Genomic DNA, 19,270 nt, shown 5'->3' with positions numbered 1-19,270 from the left:
ATTTCTCTCATTTACATGAGACAAAATACCACAATGCAGTCTGTTCTTATGCTTGCTTAAGCAAAGCATAAAACAAGTGAAAATACTGTCTTAAATTCAACATGAGGCTTGCAATACTGATAATTATCAAATGAGGATTGTGCCTGCAATTACACTGCATGCACCATTATCTCAATGAAATAGGAACCATTTAAATAGTTTTCATAGGTTGTATTTCAAACTTAGACATTTTATCTTTTTCTCTAAAAGTCCAAATACATATTGTAAATATGGTCAACCGAATGAATTTGCATGCAAATCTGCTATCATTAAATTTCCTAAGAGGCCCCAAATAAAATCCTCAGATTGAGGAGAAACAATTCTCTGTCAAGTTTATATTATCTTCTTATCTCTGTTACTCAGACACTGGGAAACACAAAAGTATTAGACATCAAATTGTGAAAATGGAACAGGGTTTCTTTCTCAACCTTGCCACTTTTGCATTTTTGCCTAGGAAATTCTTCATTGATGGGAGCTATCCAATACGGTACAGGATGTTTGGCAGCATTCCTGCCCTCTCCAGACTAGGTGCCGGTGATGCCCTTTCCCCTGCAGTTGTTAGAGTGAAACTTATCTACAAACACTGTCAAATGTCCCCTAAGGGCAAAACCTCTCCCCATTTGAGATAAAACAGGAAACAAGACCTAGCCTGAGAAATCTGGTATAAGGCCCTCTACATCCTGGATCTGGCACACCTCCCTTCTAACGAAACAAAGTAGAAAAAGTGTAAGAGAGATTGGAAGAAGATGGTAAAATGAGGATACACATTAGACTCTCTCTCTTCCCAAATCACACAGATAAAAAAGGAAACCCAAACCTAGCTGAAATATAAGAACATGCCATCTATAAAACAAAATCATTAAGGAATTGCTAAAAGAAGATACAAGGAATCCGAGTCACAGGGAACTACACAAAGCCCTGAAACCTGTACAGAAGACAGCCGTTAGAAAAGGTGGGAACACACCTGGGGAAGATGGAAGCACTGAAGCAGCAGAAATGGACACATACAAGGAGATGGGAGATGGGGGAAACAGGATGATCCCAAATCCAGAAGGAGAGCTTCTGCTGAATTCCGCCTAGCAGCACATCTAATTTCCCTCCCTTTACCTCTGGATATGCAGAAATGCTTACCCAAACAAACAGAAAATAGTAGATACAAATACAAGCACACAGCTACAAATAAATATTTAAAGAAACCCAATAACATGAAAGATATTATAAAATGTGTCAAAAGAACATAGTTCTCAGAATGAAAACCCACAGAGCAAATAAGATATTTTTAAAAGAAAAATTAAAAGCATCACTGGAAAAATAAAGGCTGAGAAAATTTAAAATATATTTGTTAGGCAAACAAACAAACAAATAAATAAATAAACAGACTGACATGCCAGAATAGACACAGCTAAAGAAAGAAAATATCAAGGAAAGAAATTCTCTGCGGGCACTGTGCAAAAAGCAAAAAGAAAGGGAGAATGAAAGAAAATTAAAAGATATAGAAAATAAACCCATAAATACAACTTCTTTCTACCAGGTTCTATAAATACAGAGGGAGTGGAGAGAAGAAAAAGTAATATAAATAATAAGAGGGGGGAAAGAATATCCCAGAGGTATTCAGGCTAACCAGGGGAAAAAATGAGAGAAGAAACAAATTAATTATCCAGAACGAGAGATATGACATCATTACAGATTCTACCAATAACAAAAGGGAAAATGATTAACAAGATTTTTTCAATGAATTAAAAAATTCCCAGAGCTTCTCAGTGGGATAAAGGAGGACATGATTTTGCCCTAGGGAACATCTGGAAATGTAGGAAACTTTTCTGGTTTTCACAGGTGGGGGCAGGGGTCCTCCTGACACCTTGTAAGCGCAGCTAAACATCCCAACATACTGAGGATACCTCCCCAGAACAAAGAATTACCTGCCCTGAAATGTTAACAGTGGTTACCGAAAACCTGTTAAACATTATCCCTATATTTTTATGGATTTCCACAAAGCTATACCATCCAAAAGTAGACACTAAAAAAGTAACATTTTCCAGCATTACATGTGGCTAATATATAGGCATATAATGTGGCTCTGCCAGTATAGGGAAAGAGGCTCTGTGCTGGGTACCCATTTTGAGAGCATAGGAGGTAGCAGGAGAGTGTTCCTCCTTGGATAATTCCTGGGTCATTTTGAGAGCAGTGATAGCAGTAGTAGCTACCTCATTAGACCAGGTTTGCAGTGGGGTTCTAGAAGTTGTTCTAGGAAGCCTGTTCCCACAGAATATAAACTCTGTTCTGGATCAGAAACCAATACACAGCACTTTTTCTCATATTGCCACAATACATGGGGATCAAGGAACCAACCAGTAGAAGCTGGTGTGGCTCTCAAAATTTTTGCTTCCTGTCTCCACAACTATGAAGCTATGCTGTATAGACGTCATGATATAGAAAGAGGAATGGTCCACTGGGGAATGAAACAATGGTTTCATTGTTATTCAGTCGAGAAACTGGGAAGTTCTGGTATATTGCACTTTGAAAAGTTTAAATGGAAGTTGAGTTCTTAATGTCACTGGACCAAAAATGCATAAAAGAAAGTTAGTGAGATTGATCCACATTATTAGGGTGTAATAGAGTTCCTGCAGAAATGAGGGCAAAGTCTCTAGAACCAGGGGATCCTCCAAAATGCCTCCTAGTACTACCAAATCTGCGGATAAAAGATCATGGAAGAATGTAACAAATCCACAGAGGCATAAACACCAAAAGCTCAGATCTCTGAGGAATGAAGTATTCACCAGTCATCTTTATCCACAAAGCAAATTCCAGACTAGCTGAGCTGCTGGCTAGAGCAAATGGAACATAGACTAGGTAGTAAAGACAGGAAGTCATGAAGACCAAATACATGGTCAGCTGCAGAAGCTAGCACTATATTTTATAAGCTATCCATAATTTTTCTTTGCTGTGTCATGTATATACTTATATAGGAAAGCCAAACTGAAATGTAACCTAATTTCACTTAGAGCATATTGGTTCCATTTATATCTACCATTTAATATATAAGTTATCAAGGTGGGATGTGCTCAACTAGAGGAAGAAGGAACATCACCCAAAAACACTAACTAGGAATTAAATGATGTAATTAATATGTAATTAATGAGATATACAGATTCCCCTTTTTGGATAAAGGAAAGTGTGTTTTCATTTTCTAGAGTGATAGTGTGTTTTCCTCTTCTAAGAGGAGCTACTGTTAGTAGGCAATATAAGGATGAAAGAAGAGCATAGGTAGATGGGCAGCCAGGTGACAGACTGTAGCACTGCTCTGCTGATTAGTTTATGTACTCACTGGAAATGAGGGGGAGGCAAAGGTTATAATCCTGCTCTCAAATATGCTACTAGGTTTTGTAGACAAGTGAAGATGGCTGTGGCTTTTTGCAAATGTCCTAAAAATGCATGCCGGTAATCATGTACTTTAGTAATGGATAGAGAAATAGCCATGTCATCTGGAGGGCATGTGCTCTTTTCCACCACTTTTTAATGTGAATTTGTGCTTCTATTCTTTCCTCTACACTAAAACGGAACCACCACCACCGGTTTACAAGTGACAGCACTCTGAAAACCACCATAAAATAAATCAGACCACCATTATAAAAGCTCCATTATCTGATTTATTTGGTTGGAAATTCTGATTTAATTCATGGTCATCATCGACATATTTGGTACCCAGATTTACTTCTCTAAGCACACAAAATTTAATAACACACACAACATGAAATAGCCAACACCATAATTTAGACCTCATTCTATTAAGAGACTTTCCTGAATATCTCCATATTTGAAACAAAAATATTCATGTGAAGATGCAAGAGGTTTTCATCACATTCTGTACTTACATCCATTAGAATACTTACCCACACTGCATTACAACTGGTGGTTAACTAGCTTTTGAACCCAGTTAGCCTGCAGCTCCGCTGGTGAACAAACTCAATCTATACCATCTCTGTACCCCTCAGTTGTGGCAGAGTGCCTCAGTCACAGTCAGCAGTAAACAAATGTTTGATAAATGATGGCATGAATGAACAAATGAAGGAAGGAAGGAAGGAATAGGGAGATTACACAGTACCTGAGCTGTCCCCATTATGGCTGAGCTGGGTGCAGGTGGAGGGCATTCACCAGCAGCTGTGGGGTGAAACCGAGCAGTGCTTATGGCCGTGCCTCAGATGGTGGGAAAGCCTATGATGAGGAATGGATAGAAATGGGGAAAACATGATAAAAAAGGGTAAACAACCTTCCCCATGGGAAAAAAACATATGGAATGTCCATTAAAAAAATAAGACCAAGCAATCACTAAATAAATTGAGAAGAGCAATATGGCAAGAACTTGGTGGGCATAGAGAGAAACTATACATAAAAAATAACATCAGTATTTTTAATAAGACTTTGGAATAAGAGTACTGTACACTGGGATAGAATAGACTAGGTATACACAGTATGTCTACATTAAGAAAAATATTTCGATTCTAAGGCAGAATTTGAAATTCAAGAAATAAATTTTTTATACCTTCAAAATATTAAACATAAGAGAAAATGATATAACCATACTTCAAATCAGTGGTTATGGTTCTTCATGTAATTTGATGATAGAAATAGCATTTGTAAACTCAGACGGGGATTTCAGAGAAAAAGAAGATTCCAAGAAACAGCAGAGCAGCATCAAGGAATATTAATGATTAAGACTTTTATTTCCAAGAAAAAAAACAGAGCTAACCCGAGAAAGGGTTGAGTGTGTCGTCTTTTAAAATGATAAATCGATGTTATTAATAATCTTTACCTCTTTTTCTCACTGTATATGAACATGTGACAAAATAACAACACATACTGTAATAATTTGCCCCAAAAAACAAATCAGATGAAATAGGAGTATTAGTTTTTATTGTTGTTGTCATTGTTAGGAGATCTGCTTATTAACAACTGCTTGCTTTTCTCACTGAGATGGCAGGATCACAAAATGCTCATCTACATGCCCCATGAAGCCCTTAACAACAATGATCATGTTAAAACAATTTCCATGAAGATCAGAAGTGCTGTATATTAGATATCATCTTCTGAAAATTTTTCTTTGTCTCTCAAATCTCCGACCAAGCATCTATTTGATCACAGGTTTTTAAGTGCCAGGTACTTATTTTCAAATATACAATCTTAATTAGGTAAGGAAATCAACTGATTTTTTTTTTGTTTTAATGAACACACTCAAGAAATGTACATTATAAAATAATATACAAACTGAAAATCAACCACTGGTTTGCAGTAATACGTTAACAGATCTTTTGTGACTGCTAATCCAAATTGTGTATTTAAATTGAGGCATTCACTGTAACAGTCTCCTAATTTTCCAAAGTCGGCATACTGCTCTTTAAAATGCTTTATTCACTCACTGTATTGACATTCCTCCATCTCAGTACATATAAAAATACTTACTTAGTTTTATTCCATTAAAGAATCACAATTAACCCCACAAATCCCTTATTGTTGGGTATTTAGGATGTTTCCAATTTTTCCCAATTACCAAAAATTCTGCATACATTTTGTAAGCTTCTCAATGAATTTATGTAGAATGGATTTCTAGAATTGAAATTAGTGGGTCCCAGGATATGCACATTATAAATCAAAGTGCTATCAAAGTATTTGTATCTATTTACACTATCATATATTATCAAACTTTTTCATGTTTGCCTCTGATGTGAAATAATAAGAATGAAAGTATCTCACTGCTTTCTTGGAGTCTGAGGATCTTTTCATATTTTAATTAGCCGAATGTATTTCTACGTAAACTGCCTCTCCCATAGTTACCCAATCCTTTGTGGGGCCAATTTTTAATTTTTAGAATCTATACACTCCAGACGATTTGTCTATTCTATTGGCTGCAAATGTTTTCTTTCAGATTGTTTTTATCTATTGATAAATTATCTATTAAGGATAGATACCTATAATTATAATCTATAATTAATACTGTCTTTCAACAACTGAGAAAGGTTTAATATTTATGTGTCAAAATCTGTCATTCCCTTCCTTAATGGATTCTGTGATTTAAAAGATTCCACCAATTTTTCAACCTAAAAAACGTATGCTCCTAAAATTTCTTTTAGCACCTCTAGAAGTACTTCTAATTAGATCTTTAATATGTTTAAAACTCTTCCATTGTATTGTGAGGTAAAAATTAACTTAATTTTCTCTCCAATGAATAAACAATGACCCCAAGAAATTTACTAAATAATTCATATTTCTCCCACTAATTTGAAAATGCCACCCACAAAAATTTGTTCTATGGGTTGGCTTAGTGTAGCATTAGTGTAACCGTTTCTCTCTAGTAGAATAGAACTCCCACTATCTCTTAATCGAACCCCACCCCCAACTTCAGTGCCCCTCCAAACAGGATTCTCTTGAAATTATGTAATTACACACACACACAACAACATACACCAGAAGTGAACTAATATTTTTAATAGTGAATTTTGCCTTTTAAGTGTCCCTCATACCTAGTAGTTGGTAATGTTTTATGACCTTTCCTAGTATTTTATAGTGTTTTTTCCTTATAAATCTTTACTCTTCTTTTATCCTAAGGTACTTTACGGGTTTTGTTATTTCTGAAAATGCGATCTACCATGCCATTACTTTTATTTACTGATTTTATATCTCTTTTACATACTCCATGTTCCTAGTACCTAATAGATTTTGTATAGTCTCTTATATTTTCTGTATAGTTGTACAATTTCTGTATACTGGTATAATTATATCCACTGAAAATAAGTCTCTTGATTTCAAATATATATCTCGTGTATTTTCCTAATATAATGTATTAACTAGAAACTTCAGAATAATATGGAATAATAGTGATAATTCTGGCATTGATGTTTTGTTCCATATTTTAGTATCTCCCCAATTACTACTGTGTTTGTTGTTAGGTTTCTGATTATTTTCTTATATACATTAAGGAAGTTCCTTGCATAACTCTTTTTACTTAGAATTTTATAAAAAATAGACACTATATTGATTCAGTCTTGAAGCATTTATTAATATGTCTTGTTGTCTTTTCCTAGGCTCCTGTTATTCATTACTACAATACATATCCTATTATCGAAATAATCTTGCAGTAAGGAACAAAGCTACTTGGTCATATTTAACATAGAGCTAGATTCATTTTGCTAATATTTTAAGAAATTTACATCAATGTTCCTAAGTGAGATTAGCCTTTTGCTGCAGCCTTTTGCAATCAAGTTTTGGAATCATTCATTAAAAAGGGAGTTATTTTTTATTGTTCTGGAATAGTTTAAATAATATAAAATTATCCTTTCCTAGAAGGTTGAGCAGAATTTATTTATAAGATATCTGGGCCAGTGACTACTATAAAGGTAGATCTATGAAAATTTTTAATTTTTCCAAGGTTACTGGTCCAGTCAAGTTTTCTAACTCTTGTTGAATCAATTGTTATCTATACTCATGAAGAAAACCATTTCATCTTAATTTTCATATTTTCATAAAAAATTTCTGTACATTATTATCTTGGGGTTCTTTACCCTTATCTATTATGTAATTCTATCACATTTTTCATTCCTAATGGAGTATATCTTTGAATTTTCTCTTTATTTTCTTCATTAATCTTACCATTTGTCTATTAGTGCATTTTCAAAATATTCTTCAAAAAAGCATTGGGGGAAGTGGATTTAGCTCAACCAATAGAATGTATACCTACCACATGGGAGGTCCAGGGTTCAAACCCTGTGTGGTGAGCTGGCTCATGCACAGTGCTGATGCACGCAAGTTGTGCCGTGCCACGCAGGGATGTTCCCCGCATAGGGGAGCCCCATGTGCAAAGAGTGCACCACATAAGGAGAGCCGCCCCAACAAAAAAGTGCAGCCCGCCCAGGAGTGGCACCACACACATGGAGAGCTGACACAGCAAGATGACACAACAAGAAGAGACACAGTTTCCCGGTGTCACTAACAAGAATTTAAGCAGACACAGAAGAACACACAGTGAATGGACACAGAGAGCAGACAACTGTGGGGGGAGGGGAGGGGAGGGGAGAGAAAATAAATAAAAATAAATCTCTTTTTAAAAAAGCATTGGACATAATATTGTATTTAATCTAATCTGAGAGTCTTTGTTTGCAATGTGAGTTTCACCTAGTCATATATATTATAATTACATTTCAAGTTTTTTAATTAAGCAAGTTTCTCCTTGTAAACTTTCCCTACTTTTCTGCCATAAGGAATTTCACCCCTTTACTATTTCAGTGACCCTGCATTTTATTTCTCCCTCAAAAGGTTAAAATATGCAATTATACTTATATTTTTCTAGCAAAATCATTGATCAGTATTTCTAACTGCCTCCTGAACAAAAGAAGAACTTTAACGACTTACTTCCCTCCAAGTTCACAGTCCCCCATAAAACGTCTGCTCTGATATTTTTGTCTGCAATATCAATTATGGTTTCTTACTAAAAACAAGGAAAAATGCATTACTTACTCTAAAATCAATACTTCTTAAAACTTATAAATATGTTTATAATACCTTTCTGCATTCATTTTTCCTTATTCTTAAAAATATCTTCCTGTTTTTCCTTCAACGTGGTCTCTATGTAGTAGACTTTCCAAGTCCTTGTATGTCTGAAAATGTCTTTATTTTGCCCTATTGAGCAACAGTTAGACTAGTTATAGGATCTAAGACATTCAATAGATATCTTCAGGCATCTGTTGCTAATATCAATCTACAAGCAAATTCTATTTTCTCCCCTAAATCTTGTAGGATTTTATCTTTACCCTATATTTGTGAGGTTTTGCAATGATATGTCAGGACATGGGTTTGTTTTGTTTGTTTTTTGAGGTACCGGGGTGGGGGATTGAAACTGGTGCCTCATATGGAAGCCAGCATTCAACCCCTGAGTTACATCAGCTCCTGGGAGTTTTGTTTGCTTACTTGTCATTTCTTTTTTGTTTTTAGGAGACACTGGGAACACAACCTAGGACCTCCCATGTGGGAAGCAGGCACTCAACTGCTTGAGCCTCATCTGCTCCCGTTTTATTTTTATTCCTTCTTAGCAGATAGTATAATGTTTCCATCTTAAAATGTTCATCCTGAGTTTTAGTACATTCTTAGGCATTTTTATCAAATATTGGTTTATCTCCTTTCTATTTACCTCCTCCTTTAACTTCTATTCAAATAGTTTTGCCTTTTAGATCTACCCACTACAGGCCTTAATTGTATTCATATGTTCTTTATCTTTTAGTGCTCAATATCAGGATATTTATTTTCTTGATCTTCCAGGTTACTACGTTTATCTTCAGCAATGTATGATCTGTGGTTTTCTACTGAGTTTTTATTGAAGGGTTCTAATTTTTACAATATCTCTAATTGGTCCTTTCACATGATTACCTACTGTTTGATAGGTGATCCAAATAACATACTGTTTAAAAACATTTGATCTAAAGCAAGAATCTGTATCCAGGCACTAGCCCTTACTAGTAACATATCTTTAGAACTTAAATTTCATAACCTCTCTGTGCCTGTTTCCTAATGTGTAAAATGACTTAACTCATAAGTAGTCTGAAGAGCAAGTGAATTGTTCATGTAAAGTTCTCAGCACATTAACAGAGACAGCTTTAGAACTCAACCAATGTCACAAACACAGTATCTGGAGCCAAATGCTAGCATTAAAATATTATGAACTATGCAACTTTGGGTAAGTTACTTGTCTCAATTATACTAATACAGGCTTCAGTTATGTCCACTCTACTTTTCTCTACTTCTAATGATTCTGAGAGGAATGGTTGCTTTTAATTTACAAAAACTAAATCCTTATTCTCGATCTCTTCCTGCTTCATGGCATCCTGTCCCTATTTTATAGATAAAATATGCAATCTCTATTCAAATACACATCACACCATTTTTGTTTTTTGTTTTCTTTAAGTTTTCTTCTGGTTTCATATTCAAATCTATTTTAATAGGTCAGTTTAAGAGTCAGAGGGTTTCTCCTTCAAGGTGCTGCTTGCCTTTTAAATGTCTCATTTCATTTATCATTGACTCAGCCTCATTCCTACATACTCGATGCAGGCACGAGTCCTGATTCTGCAGTTCCAAAGGGTTGCTAGGCTAGTAAGCGGTCTGTAGAAAGACAGGTGCCTTATTCCTGATCAGCTAAAAAAAAAAAAAAAAAAAACCACAGTCCTGTGACTGGTGTAGGAAGAAGGAATTCAGGATTCTCAGCTGCTTCTAAGACTCAAAACTGAAGGGTAAGCGAGGGACCTGCCCCTTGCCAAGAAAAATGCTCAGCTCGGCAGGGCAAGTCACTTGAGCAAGATCCAAGTGAGCTGTACCTAAAGCTCTGTACACAAACTCCTTGAAAACCACATGTAGAATTTTAATATTTATTTAATTTTCTGTTTTTAATCCTCAGTTTTGAGGGTTTTAAAAAAACCTAAACCACACATAAGCTTCAGTAATGCAAAGAAGAGCATGATTCATATTTCTATTTTACATAGAGTATTCCATAATAAAAAGAAAATGAAATTGTAGGAATCTACAACCCACGAAATACTATTTCCCAATAATACATGTACACATAAATATAAATATTAAACCAAAAATTCTTTGGCTAATTTATTGCATCCATAAAGAGTTTAACTGAATAATTCAAACTATCTCAGTTTTATGTATTTTACCATTAAAAAAGTATGTAAACCATTAAGATAGCAGTATGATAAAAGGAAGTGTGGCTCACAATATGATTCTTCTCCTGACTCTTTAATAAAAAATTTTAAAAAGTAGAAATGCCAAGTTCTATTTTCTTGGTGGCAAGATCATCTTTCTTCAAAACAATATAAAATTGAGATCATTTCCTATTATTCTTAAGATGTTTTGGCAAATAATGCAATATTACTAAAAAAATACATACATACTTTCTGTCACAGTTTGAGAAAATTATGTTCTTAAGCTAACCCATACCTGTGCCTATAAACACAGTATTGATGGGGCCTTTTGATCAGATTCAATTAAGGGACCTTGATTAGATCACTTGATTAGCTCACATCAGGAAGGAGTGACTCAGGATTGTTAAATCCCAGAGTTAACATTTTAACTGTGCTCTTGCTGGGTCTTATAGAAACTGAGAACACAGAGAGAGACAAAGAGCTCTCCCATTTGGATCCTGACATGTGAGAGAGGACTCAAGGATTGATAGCAGCAGAGGCTGAGGCACAAAGCCTGCAAGAGGCTGGGCCCATGGGGTCATTTAGGGCTGAGCCATATGCCTGATCACCCACAGCTGAGCTCAGGGACAAAGTAGAGAGACACCGGCAGAACGCCAGGATCACCAGTAGCTGACTTTGGTGAGAAAGCATAGCTGCTGGTGCCTTAATTTAGACATTTCATGGCCTGAGAAGTATATAATTTTCCCCTAATAAAATTCCCATTATAAAAGCCAATGCATTTCTGATACTTTGCACTGGTGGACCCATGGCAAACTAAGACAATTTTATTTACCACATTTTGTCATTTATAGTATTTACCTTACTCATTTTTCCCTGCAATCTAGGTCATCATCATCCCTATTGTCTAAAGAGCCTGAATTAACCACTTACATCAATGACAGAAAGGGACATAAAAATCCATTTCCAGGAAGTAGACTTGGCCCAGTGGTTAGGGTGTCTGTCTAGGGAGCTGGCCCAAGCACAGTGCTGATGCGCACCAGGAGTGCCATGCCACGCAGGGTGTCCCCGTGTAGGGGAGCCCCATGCGCAAGCCGCCCAGTGCAAAAAGAAAGTTCAACCTACATAGGAATGGCGCCGCACACACAGAGAGCTGACACAACAAGATGACGCAACAAAAAGAAACACAGATTCCCATGCCGCTGATAACAACAGAACTGGACAAAGAAGAACATGCAGCAAAAATAGACACAGAGAACAGACAACCAGGGTGGGAGGGGAATGGTAGAGAAATTTTAAAAATAACAATAAAAATAAAGAATTAAAAATTTTTTTTTTAATTCATTTCCCAAAGATGGTGGGAGGCACAGTCCAATCCTTGATCACTGCTTTAGATTAGTTTCTGCAGATTGCTAAGGGTCAAAGTTAAAGGCAGTGATTGTTCTAACCCACCCCAGACAAAGGTGGCATTGATACTTAAAGATGGTATACTTCTTGAGAGCTGCAGACAACAGCTGAAGGGCTGCATTTGCTGGAATGGGGCCAAGTTAAACAAGTGCAGCTTGGGGGAACCTTGAAAGAAGCTTCTGATGCCCTTTGCGGCCCTACCTCATCCACTCCTCGAGGCAGTGGGCAGCCTGCTAGTACTGTCTTTGAGGATTCATACCTTTGTTCTGGCTGGGAGAGACTGACTTACTAAACTCCTCTCTGGTGCGTCCCCCTCCCATTATTTGCCCTCCATTCAAAAGCCGCTTGAGCCAATGAAAGCAGGGTAAGAAACAAGTGAAGAGGACGGCCTGGGCAAAGACCTACTTTAGTATGTACATGGGAACACCTGAAAGAGGCAGGAGGTTTGTGTCCTGGGAGGTAAAGGAGCCATTCAAACTTCTGTAAACAAGGAAATTCCTAAGGTCACTAGCAAGCACAAGCCCAGGACAAGACACAGACACAGAAAAGGCAGAGAGGACCCTGCACTTTGCATTCACCTTGAGCTGACCTTCCAGATAAAAGGACTGAATCCCTGAGGGGGAGCACAAACCAAAACAAAGCCAATTTGTACCACAGTGAAAGGTGTTTTTTGTTTATTTGCTTGATATTGTTAGTTTCGACACTCAAAAATTTGTCAAGTTACCAGCTGGTTACAAATTTAAGAAACAGATACCTCTAGGAATAAATCCCTTAACATTTTAAAATATTATAATGTACAACAATGATAAAAGATCAAAAGAAAAAAGGATATAAAAAGGAAATGAAGGCCCATCCAAAAAAAGGATAAAAATCCAGAAAACATCAATGAAGAAGATCAGATTTTGTACGTACCAAGGAAGACTTTCAAATAATCTTCAATATGCTTAAGAAGATGAAGGAAAATACAGAGAAATAACGAAGGGAATATCAGCAAAACAATGAATGAATAGTATGAGAATATCAAAGAGGAAGTAAAATTTTTAAAAAGATCCAAATAGAACTGCTGGAGTTGAAGACCACAATAAATGAAATGAAAAATCCCCAGCAGAGTTCCAAAAGCAAATTGGTGAAAGAATCAGTGACCTTGAAGACAAGACAATTGAAATGAGTCAGGTTGAGTAGAAAGAAGAAAGAATAATTGTGAAAAGAGACAAACAGACCTCTGGGACACCATGAAGATTACCAATATACACATTATGGGATTCCAGGAAGAGAAAAAAGAGAGAAAGGGGTGGAAAGAATATTCAGAGAAATAATGACAAAACTCCAAAATTTAGCAAAAGTTATGAAAAATGCACATCAGAGAAGCCCAAATAGCACCAAACAGGATAAATTTGGAGAGAAAGATGCACCATCACATACTGATCGAGCTGTCAAATGCAAAGGAAAAGGAGAGAATTCTGAAACCTGCAAGAGAAAAGCAATATATTGCAAGGGAGTCCCGATTAGACTGAGGACAGATTTCTTATTGGAAACCACAGTCAAGAATGCAGTGGATTGAAACACTTAAAAGTGCTGAAAGAAAACAATTGCTAAGCAAAAATTTTATATTTGGTAAAACTTTTGTGCCTCAAAGGACTTTATCATGAAAGTAAAATGACAACCTTTCCTAAATGGAAAAAAAACATTTGGAAACCACATATCCAATAACAGTTTAATGTACAAAATATATAAAGAAATCATTCAACTCAACAACAAAAAGACAAACAACCCACTTTTAAAGTGGGCCAAAGACTTGACTAGACATCTCTTCGAAAACATAAAAATGCCCAAAACCACATGAAAAGAGACATCATCATAAGCCATTAAGTTAATGCATATAAAAATTGAGATACCATTTCACATCCATTAGAATAGCTACTATTTTAAAACTGGAAAATTACAAGTGTTGGAGAAAATTCCTTGCTAGTGGCAAAGTAAAATGGTGCAGTTGCTGTGGAAGACAGTTCAGCAGTTCCTCAGAAAGTTAAGTATAGAATTACCATGTGACCAAGCATTCCCACTACTAGGTATATGCCCAAAGAATGGAAAGCAGAGACTCAAATGAGTACTTGCACACAGATGTTCATAACGTCATTATTCACGTCTGCCAAAAGACAGAAGCAAACCAAGTGTCTACTACATGATAAATAGAGAAATAAAATGTAGTACAGACAGACAATGAACTACTCTTCAGTTGTAAAAATGGAATGAAGTTCTGATCCACGTGACAACATGGCAGAACTTTCAAGAGACCATGTTGAGTGAAATAAGTCAGACACAAAAGGACAAATATTGTATGATCTCACTGATATGAAATAATTAGAATACGCAAACTTATAGAACCAGAATCTAAAATATAGGTTACCAGGGGATGGAATGGGGTAGGTTATAGGGAGTTAAGGCTTAAAATATAGCGTTTCTCTTTGGGATGATGGAAAAATTTTGGTAAGGGATGGTGAATGTAATTAACAGCAGTCAATTATAAATTTGAATATGGTTAAAAGGGAAAATTTTAGGTTATAGGTTTAGGTTTAGATAGAATAAATTTTAGGTTGTAATTTTAGGTTTAGATAGAATAAAAATTTTTATAAAAAGAACAAGTTGTTGTTCAACTTAAACCATGAACTATAGTTAATAGTACAATTATAAAAATGTGCAGGGAAATGGATTTGGCTCAGCTGATAAAACATCCACCTACCACATGGGAGGTCCAGGGTTCAAACCCAGGGCCTCCTGATCCATGTGGAGCTGGCCCATGTGCAGTGCAAGGAGTGCCGTGCCACACAGGGGTGTCCCCCGCGTAGGGGAGCCTCATGCACAAGGAGTGTACCCCAAAAGGAGAGCCATCCCGTGCAAAAAAAGCAGAGCTTGCCCAGGAGTGGCACCACACACAAGGACAGCTGATGCGGCAAGATGACACAACAAAAAGAGACACAAATTCCTGATGCTGCTGTAAAGAATACAAGCGGATGCAGAAGAACACAGAGCAAATGGACACAGAGAGCAAGCAATTGGGGGGGGGGATTAAAAATTAACCTTTTTAAAAAATTAATTAATTAATTAAAATGTGCTTTCATCAATTGTAACAAATGTGCCACATCAATACAAGCTGTTAATAATAAGGTAGTATAGAGGAATCCTGTATTTTATGCCTGATTGTCCTGTAAACCCATAACTTCCCCAACAAAAGAAGACATTAAGCAAAAACTAAGTACATATGAATAAAGCATGGAGCTTATTTAATAATGATGCTGTTTCATTAAATGTAATAAATATATCATGGTTATTTAAGATTTACTAATGGGGAAACTGAGTGAGGGGTATGTAGGAACTCTGTACTCTCTTAGCAATGTTTTCTAACACTGTTCTTAAAAATAAAGTTTATGTTTAAAACCTATAGGAATAAAAGAGGGTACAAATCTAGGCCTAATCTAATTGTTCTAAATTTCAATACTTAGGTTAAAAGCCCAGAGTCCATAAACATGAACAGAAATAATGGACAATGTGAAGATAATTCACTCAAAACAACATCAATTCAGAAAAATATATTAGAGGCCCCATTTTATAGCAATTTTCTATGTTTTGAGTATAAAAGATCACCTATGAAATTTTTAATCATAGGCATTTATTCAAAAGTCTTATTAAACTTAAAATGTTTTAAATAGGAATTTTACTATAGACATGTTAGCATAATCACTATTGTGACTTAAATTCAGTTTTTCTTACACTCCAAATCTAAATTTCACAATTTATTTCTCAATCCATGTAAAAAACTTAGTTCAAGTACTACTACTGATTTATAATCTGGTATCCTTACTTTTTTCAAAATTTTGATAAAATCTCCTGAGATTAGGTGATTTAATTCCATCTGTTTTATCTAATTCATTTATACCATATTACCCTATAATTATAAATTTCATTGAAATGACATAGCCATAGAGCAAAAGAAATCAATACCTAAACTATCTTCTCTTAAAACACTATTTCTTCTTTATCACAGGTGGATTTCTCCTCATTGCTCATGTACCCGATTCCTCCTACTATCAATTCAGTTACCCTTTCTTCAAGTCCTTTCCTCTGAGAGAAGGATAGCTGAGTCTAAGCTGTGAGACTGATGAGGCAAGGCAGGAGAAAAAATATTCAATGCAGAAGAGGCTAGAAAACAGGAGTACTCCCCTCTCACCATCCTTCTTAAGCAGTCACCAAAATATAAATGACAAACTATGGAAAAACTGTACACATTGCCATTGCACCAGCTCATCTAGAGGGTAACCCACCACTACTTCATGTATTAATACTTTGGGAATTCCACTTTGGATCCATTACATTGTGTTTGGTTGCAAATAATGGAAAAAACAACTCAAACACACTTAACAATAACGGTGATTTATTGACTCACATAAATAAAAAGTTAAGAGCCTCAGGGTTAGTTTGATCTTGTCACTCCATGCCAGCACTTGATTTATTTCTACCCAATCACCTCGCATCTTGTGATAGAGCTTCATCCTAAAGCTAATCACACCTCATGATGGCAGGATGGCTTCCAAGTACTCCCAGGGACTGCTTACACATTTCCAGGGACAGAACATGTAGCTCTCGTTTCCAAAAGGTATCCTAGGAGAAAGCGGAAACCTCTTTCCAGGAATTCCATTCTCCAGATTTTAATGCTTAAATCAGGTCACATGCCCAACCTGAACTTAAACTTTGGCCAGATGATGGAGCTAGCTTCCTCCAAAGTACCTGAGCTCCATGAGGGGAAAGGTCGGTCACATTCCGGATATTCAGACAAAAATCAAGGTCGTCACCAAATAAGCAGAGATTAACATTTAGGAGATAGCCACATGTCTTCTAGATAGTCATTCTCCAAGGCTTTTAGCATCAAGTTCACCTCCTCCATAAAGCTCTTGTTTTTCACATGTTTTATTAACAGGAGACTCGTTTCTACAGCTACCTCTAGATGTCAAACTTAATAAAAGATCATCTAAGTTTTGCTATTATATTTAAACATGTACCCATAAATAACATAACTGCATTAATAAACTCTAGAAATGTTTCAAATAAGAACTGCATTCTGACATATGTTGACATAGTTAGAGAACCAACTACGTGATAATATTAAGGAATTAACTCAGTTAACCTGAAACTATTTTTCTTCTTTCTCTTTTCTCAGTTAAAAAAGAAAAATAAGACAAAACAAAAAAACAAAAAAACATTACTTGACTAACTGAACTAGAAAATTCTTATACCTTTTTGGATCCATCATATTGAAAACAGCAATAGAATATGTTTAGTAAACAAAAACTATTGCAATGTGGCATGCATCATAAACAAGGATTATAGAAAAACAATTTACAATGTAATGAAGTTTCATTTATAGAATGCACTTAGCTCAAAAATAATAGGTGGCAAAGACCTATGCATGAAATCTAATTAATAGAGTATTAGACATTTATAACTTCATATTTGCAATGGTTTCATAATTGTTGTATTACCATTAGCAAAAGATGTGTAATGGTCTGTAACTGATAAGTTTCTCTATATTTTGCTTAATATTTTCATTAATGACTAAAAAGATAATAAACAACATTTCAGGAAAAATTACATTTTGAACAATATTAAATTATTACGTGTTTCAAGAATCAGTAAAATGAAGGAATTAAAAGACAGAGAACGGCTCCAGAGATTAGAAATGGAGACAGTAAACAGCATTAGTTTCATGGCATTAAGTCCACACATCTCACAGAAAGAAGAAAGCAAGGTCAAACCAATACATAAAGATATCTCACAGGTCATGAGTAGATGAGTGAAAAAGAATCTGAAAGTGGATCAAGCTCAAACCCCAAGTAACGGATGGACTAATCTCCGGTGAGAAGAACTGTAGCACAAATCACTCACTTGCACAGCTAGTCCCAGAACAAAGCAGTCCCTGACTCCAGCCCAGTACTTCCCCAGTATATCATGAAACACAGACAAAATGGGTGCGAGCATGTATCATTCATTAGAGCAAGTCAAATGGACAACAAAGAAGTACTTCCTAAAATAAACTCTATCAATATGATAGTCAAAAAAATAAAAATATCCATTCCTAATCTGCTTGAAGAATTGTATAGCATTTTTCTTCCTTCTGGTAGCTCACTCTGTGGAAGACCAGCTGAGGGGGAAATAATCCGTGAAGTCAGTTATTTCATGTTAAGGAGATACAGTCACATGAAAAATAACTACATTTTTTACTGATTTCAGTTAAATTCACTCATATTGTTAAATAGATTCCAACAACAAAAAGAAGGAATTTCACTTATCATCCAGTAGAATCTGGCTTTTTCTCATTCCAATGATATACCATGAAGTCAACCACTTTAAACAAACTAGACAAGACTTTAATGTGTAATAGGGGAACTGAAAGAGCCAGAAAAACAGATGGGCTGCATAAAATAAGCTCTCCCACCACCCCCCAAAGAAGGAAAACTGCTTGAGACAGTAAGGAAGGGCTTAAGAACTTGTATATATACTTTCTCTCAGCAAGTTTCTGAGCAAGACATTTCCTTAGCAGTAAAAATTTAGACCAAAATAAAAAACGTAAGAAAAAGTCAAAAGATTACTGGGCAATGTTGAGGAAGAACCCTAAGCAGTGGTTTAGATACCTATTTAGTCCATCTTTGATAAAGAGCATTCCAATAGCATATCATTCAACGTGGGTCCAAGTGATCATGTATAGAAAGTATGTGAAGAAGAAATTCTCATTAAATGTGAAAGTTACCATCTGATAGGTACTAATTTTAAGAACATAATGTTACTGTCTTGCAAATTAGTATTTCTGTCAAAGAGAAACTGAGTTCACTTTAAGCTATGTAGGGTAGGGCCTACTGAAAATGTGATGGCAGAGGATGGCATTGGTTTAAGGGGGCACTTATCAACTCTCTCACAAAAAAAAACAGCTAGTGGGGCAAGATCCTGCCCCAGTGAGCTGTTTTGGGAACCCAAAGAGCAGAAGGCCTCAGGACATCAATCAGGAGAGAGCTTGACAAAGCCATTGATTGCTCAGTTAAAACCCTGAGTGGCCCTTGAGGCTAAGCCCAACCCTCAGGGCAGGAAGCTGTGGT

At 35.9% G+C, this 19,270-nt stretch overlaps 1 protein-coding gene across 3 annotated transcripts in view; it reads right to left on the bottom strand.

Moving 5' to 3' along the window:
* Positions 1 to 19,270, bottom strand: part of DLGAP2 (DLG associated protein 2) — a 1,108,217-nt gene that overhangs the window by 946,663 nt on the left and 142,284 nt on the right. For 2 of the 3 annotated variants that reach the window (XM_058287984.2, XM_071211854.1), the window contains exon 2: positions 4,142 to 4,251. The exons of the other annotated variant lie outside the window; for it this stretch is intronic. In XM_058287984.2, coding sequence (XP_058143967.1) covers positions 4,142 to 4,156 — 15 coding nt within the window. In that variant the 5' untranslated portion in view covers positions 4,157 to 4,251. The remainder of the gene's footprint in view (positions 1 to 4,141; positions 4,252 to 19,270) is intronic. 3 annotated transcript variants of the gene reach the window in all.

This window comes from Dasypus novemcinctus, chromosome 25, assembly GCF_030445035.2.
Source record: "Dasypus novemcinctus isolate mDasNov1 chromosome 25, mDasNov1.1.hap2, whole genome shotgun sequence".
Lineage (NCBI taxonomy): Eukaryota > Metazoa > Chordata > Mammalia > Cingulata > Dasypodidae > Dasypus > Dasypus novemcinctus.
The sequence above is the reverse complement of the archived record's forward strand: the minus strand, read 5'-3'. Positions and strand labels throughout refer to the sequence as shown.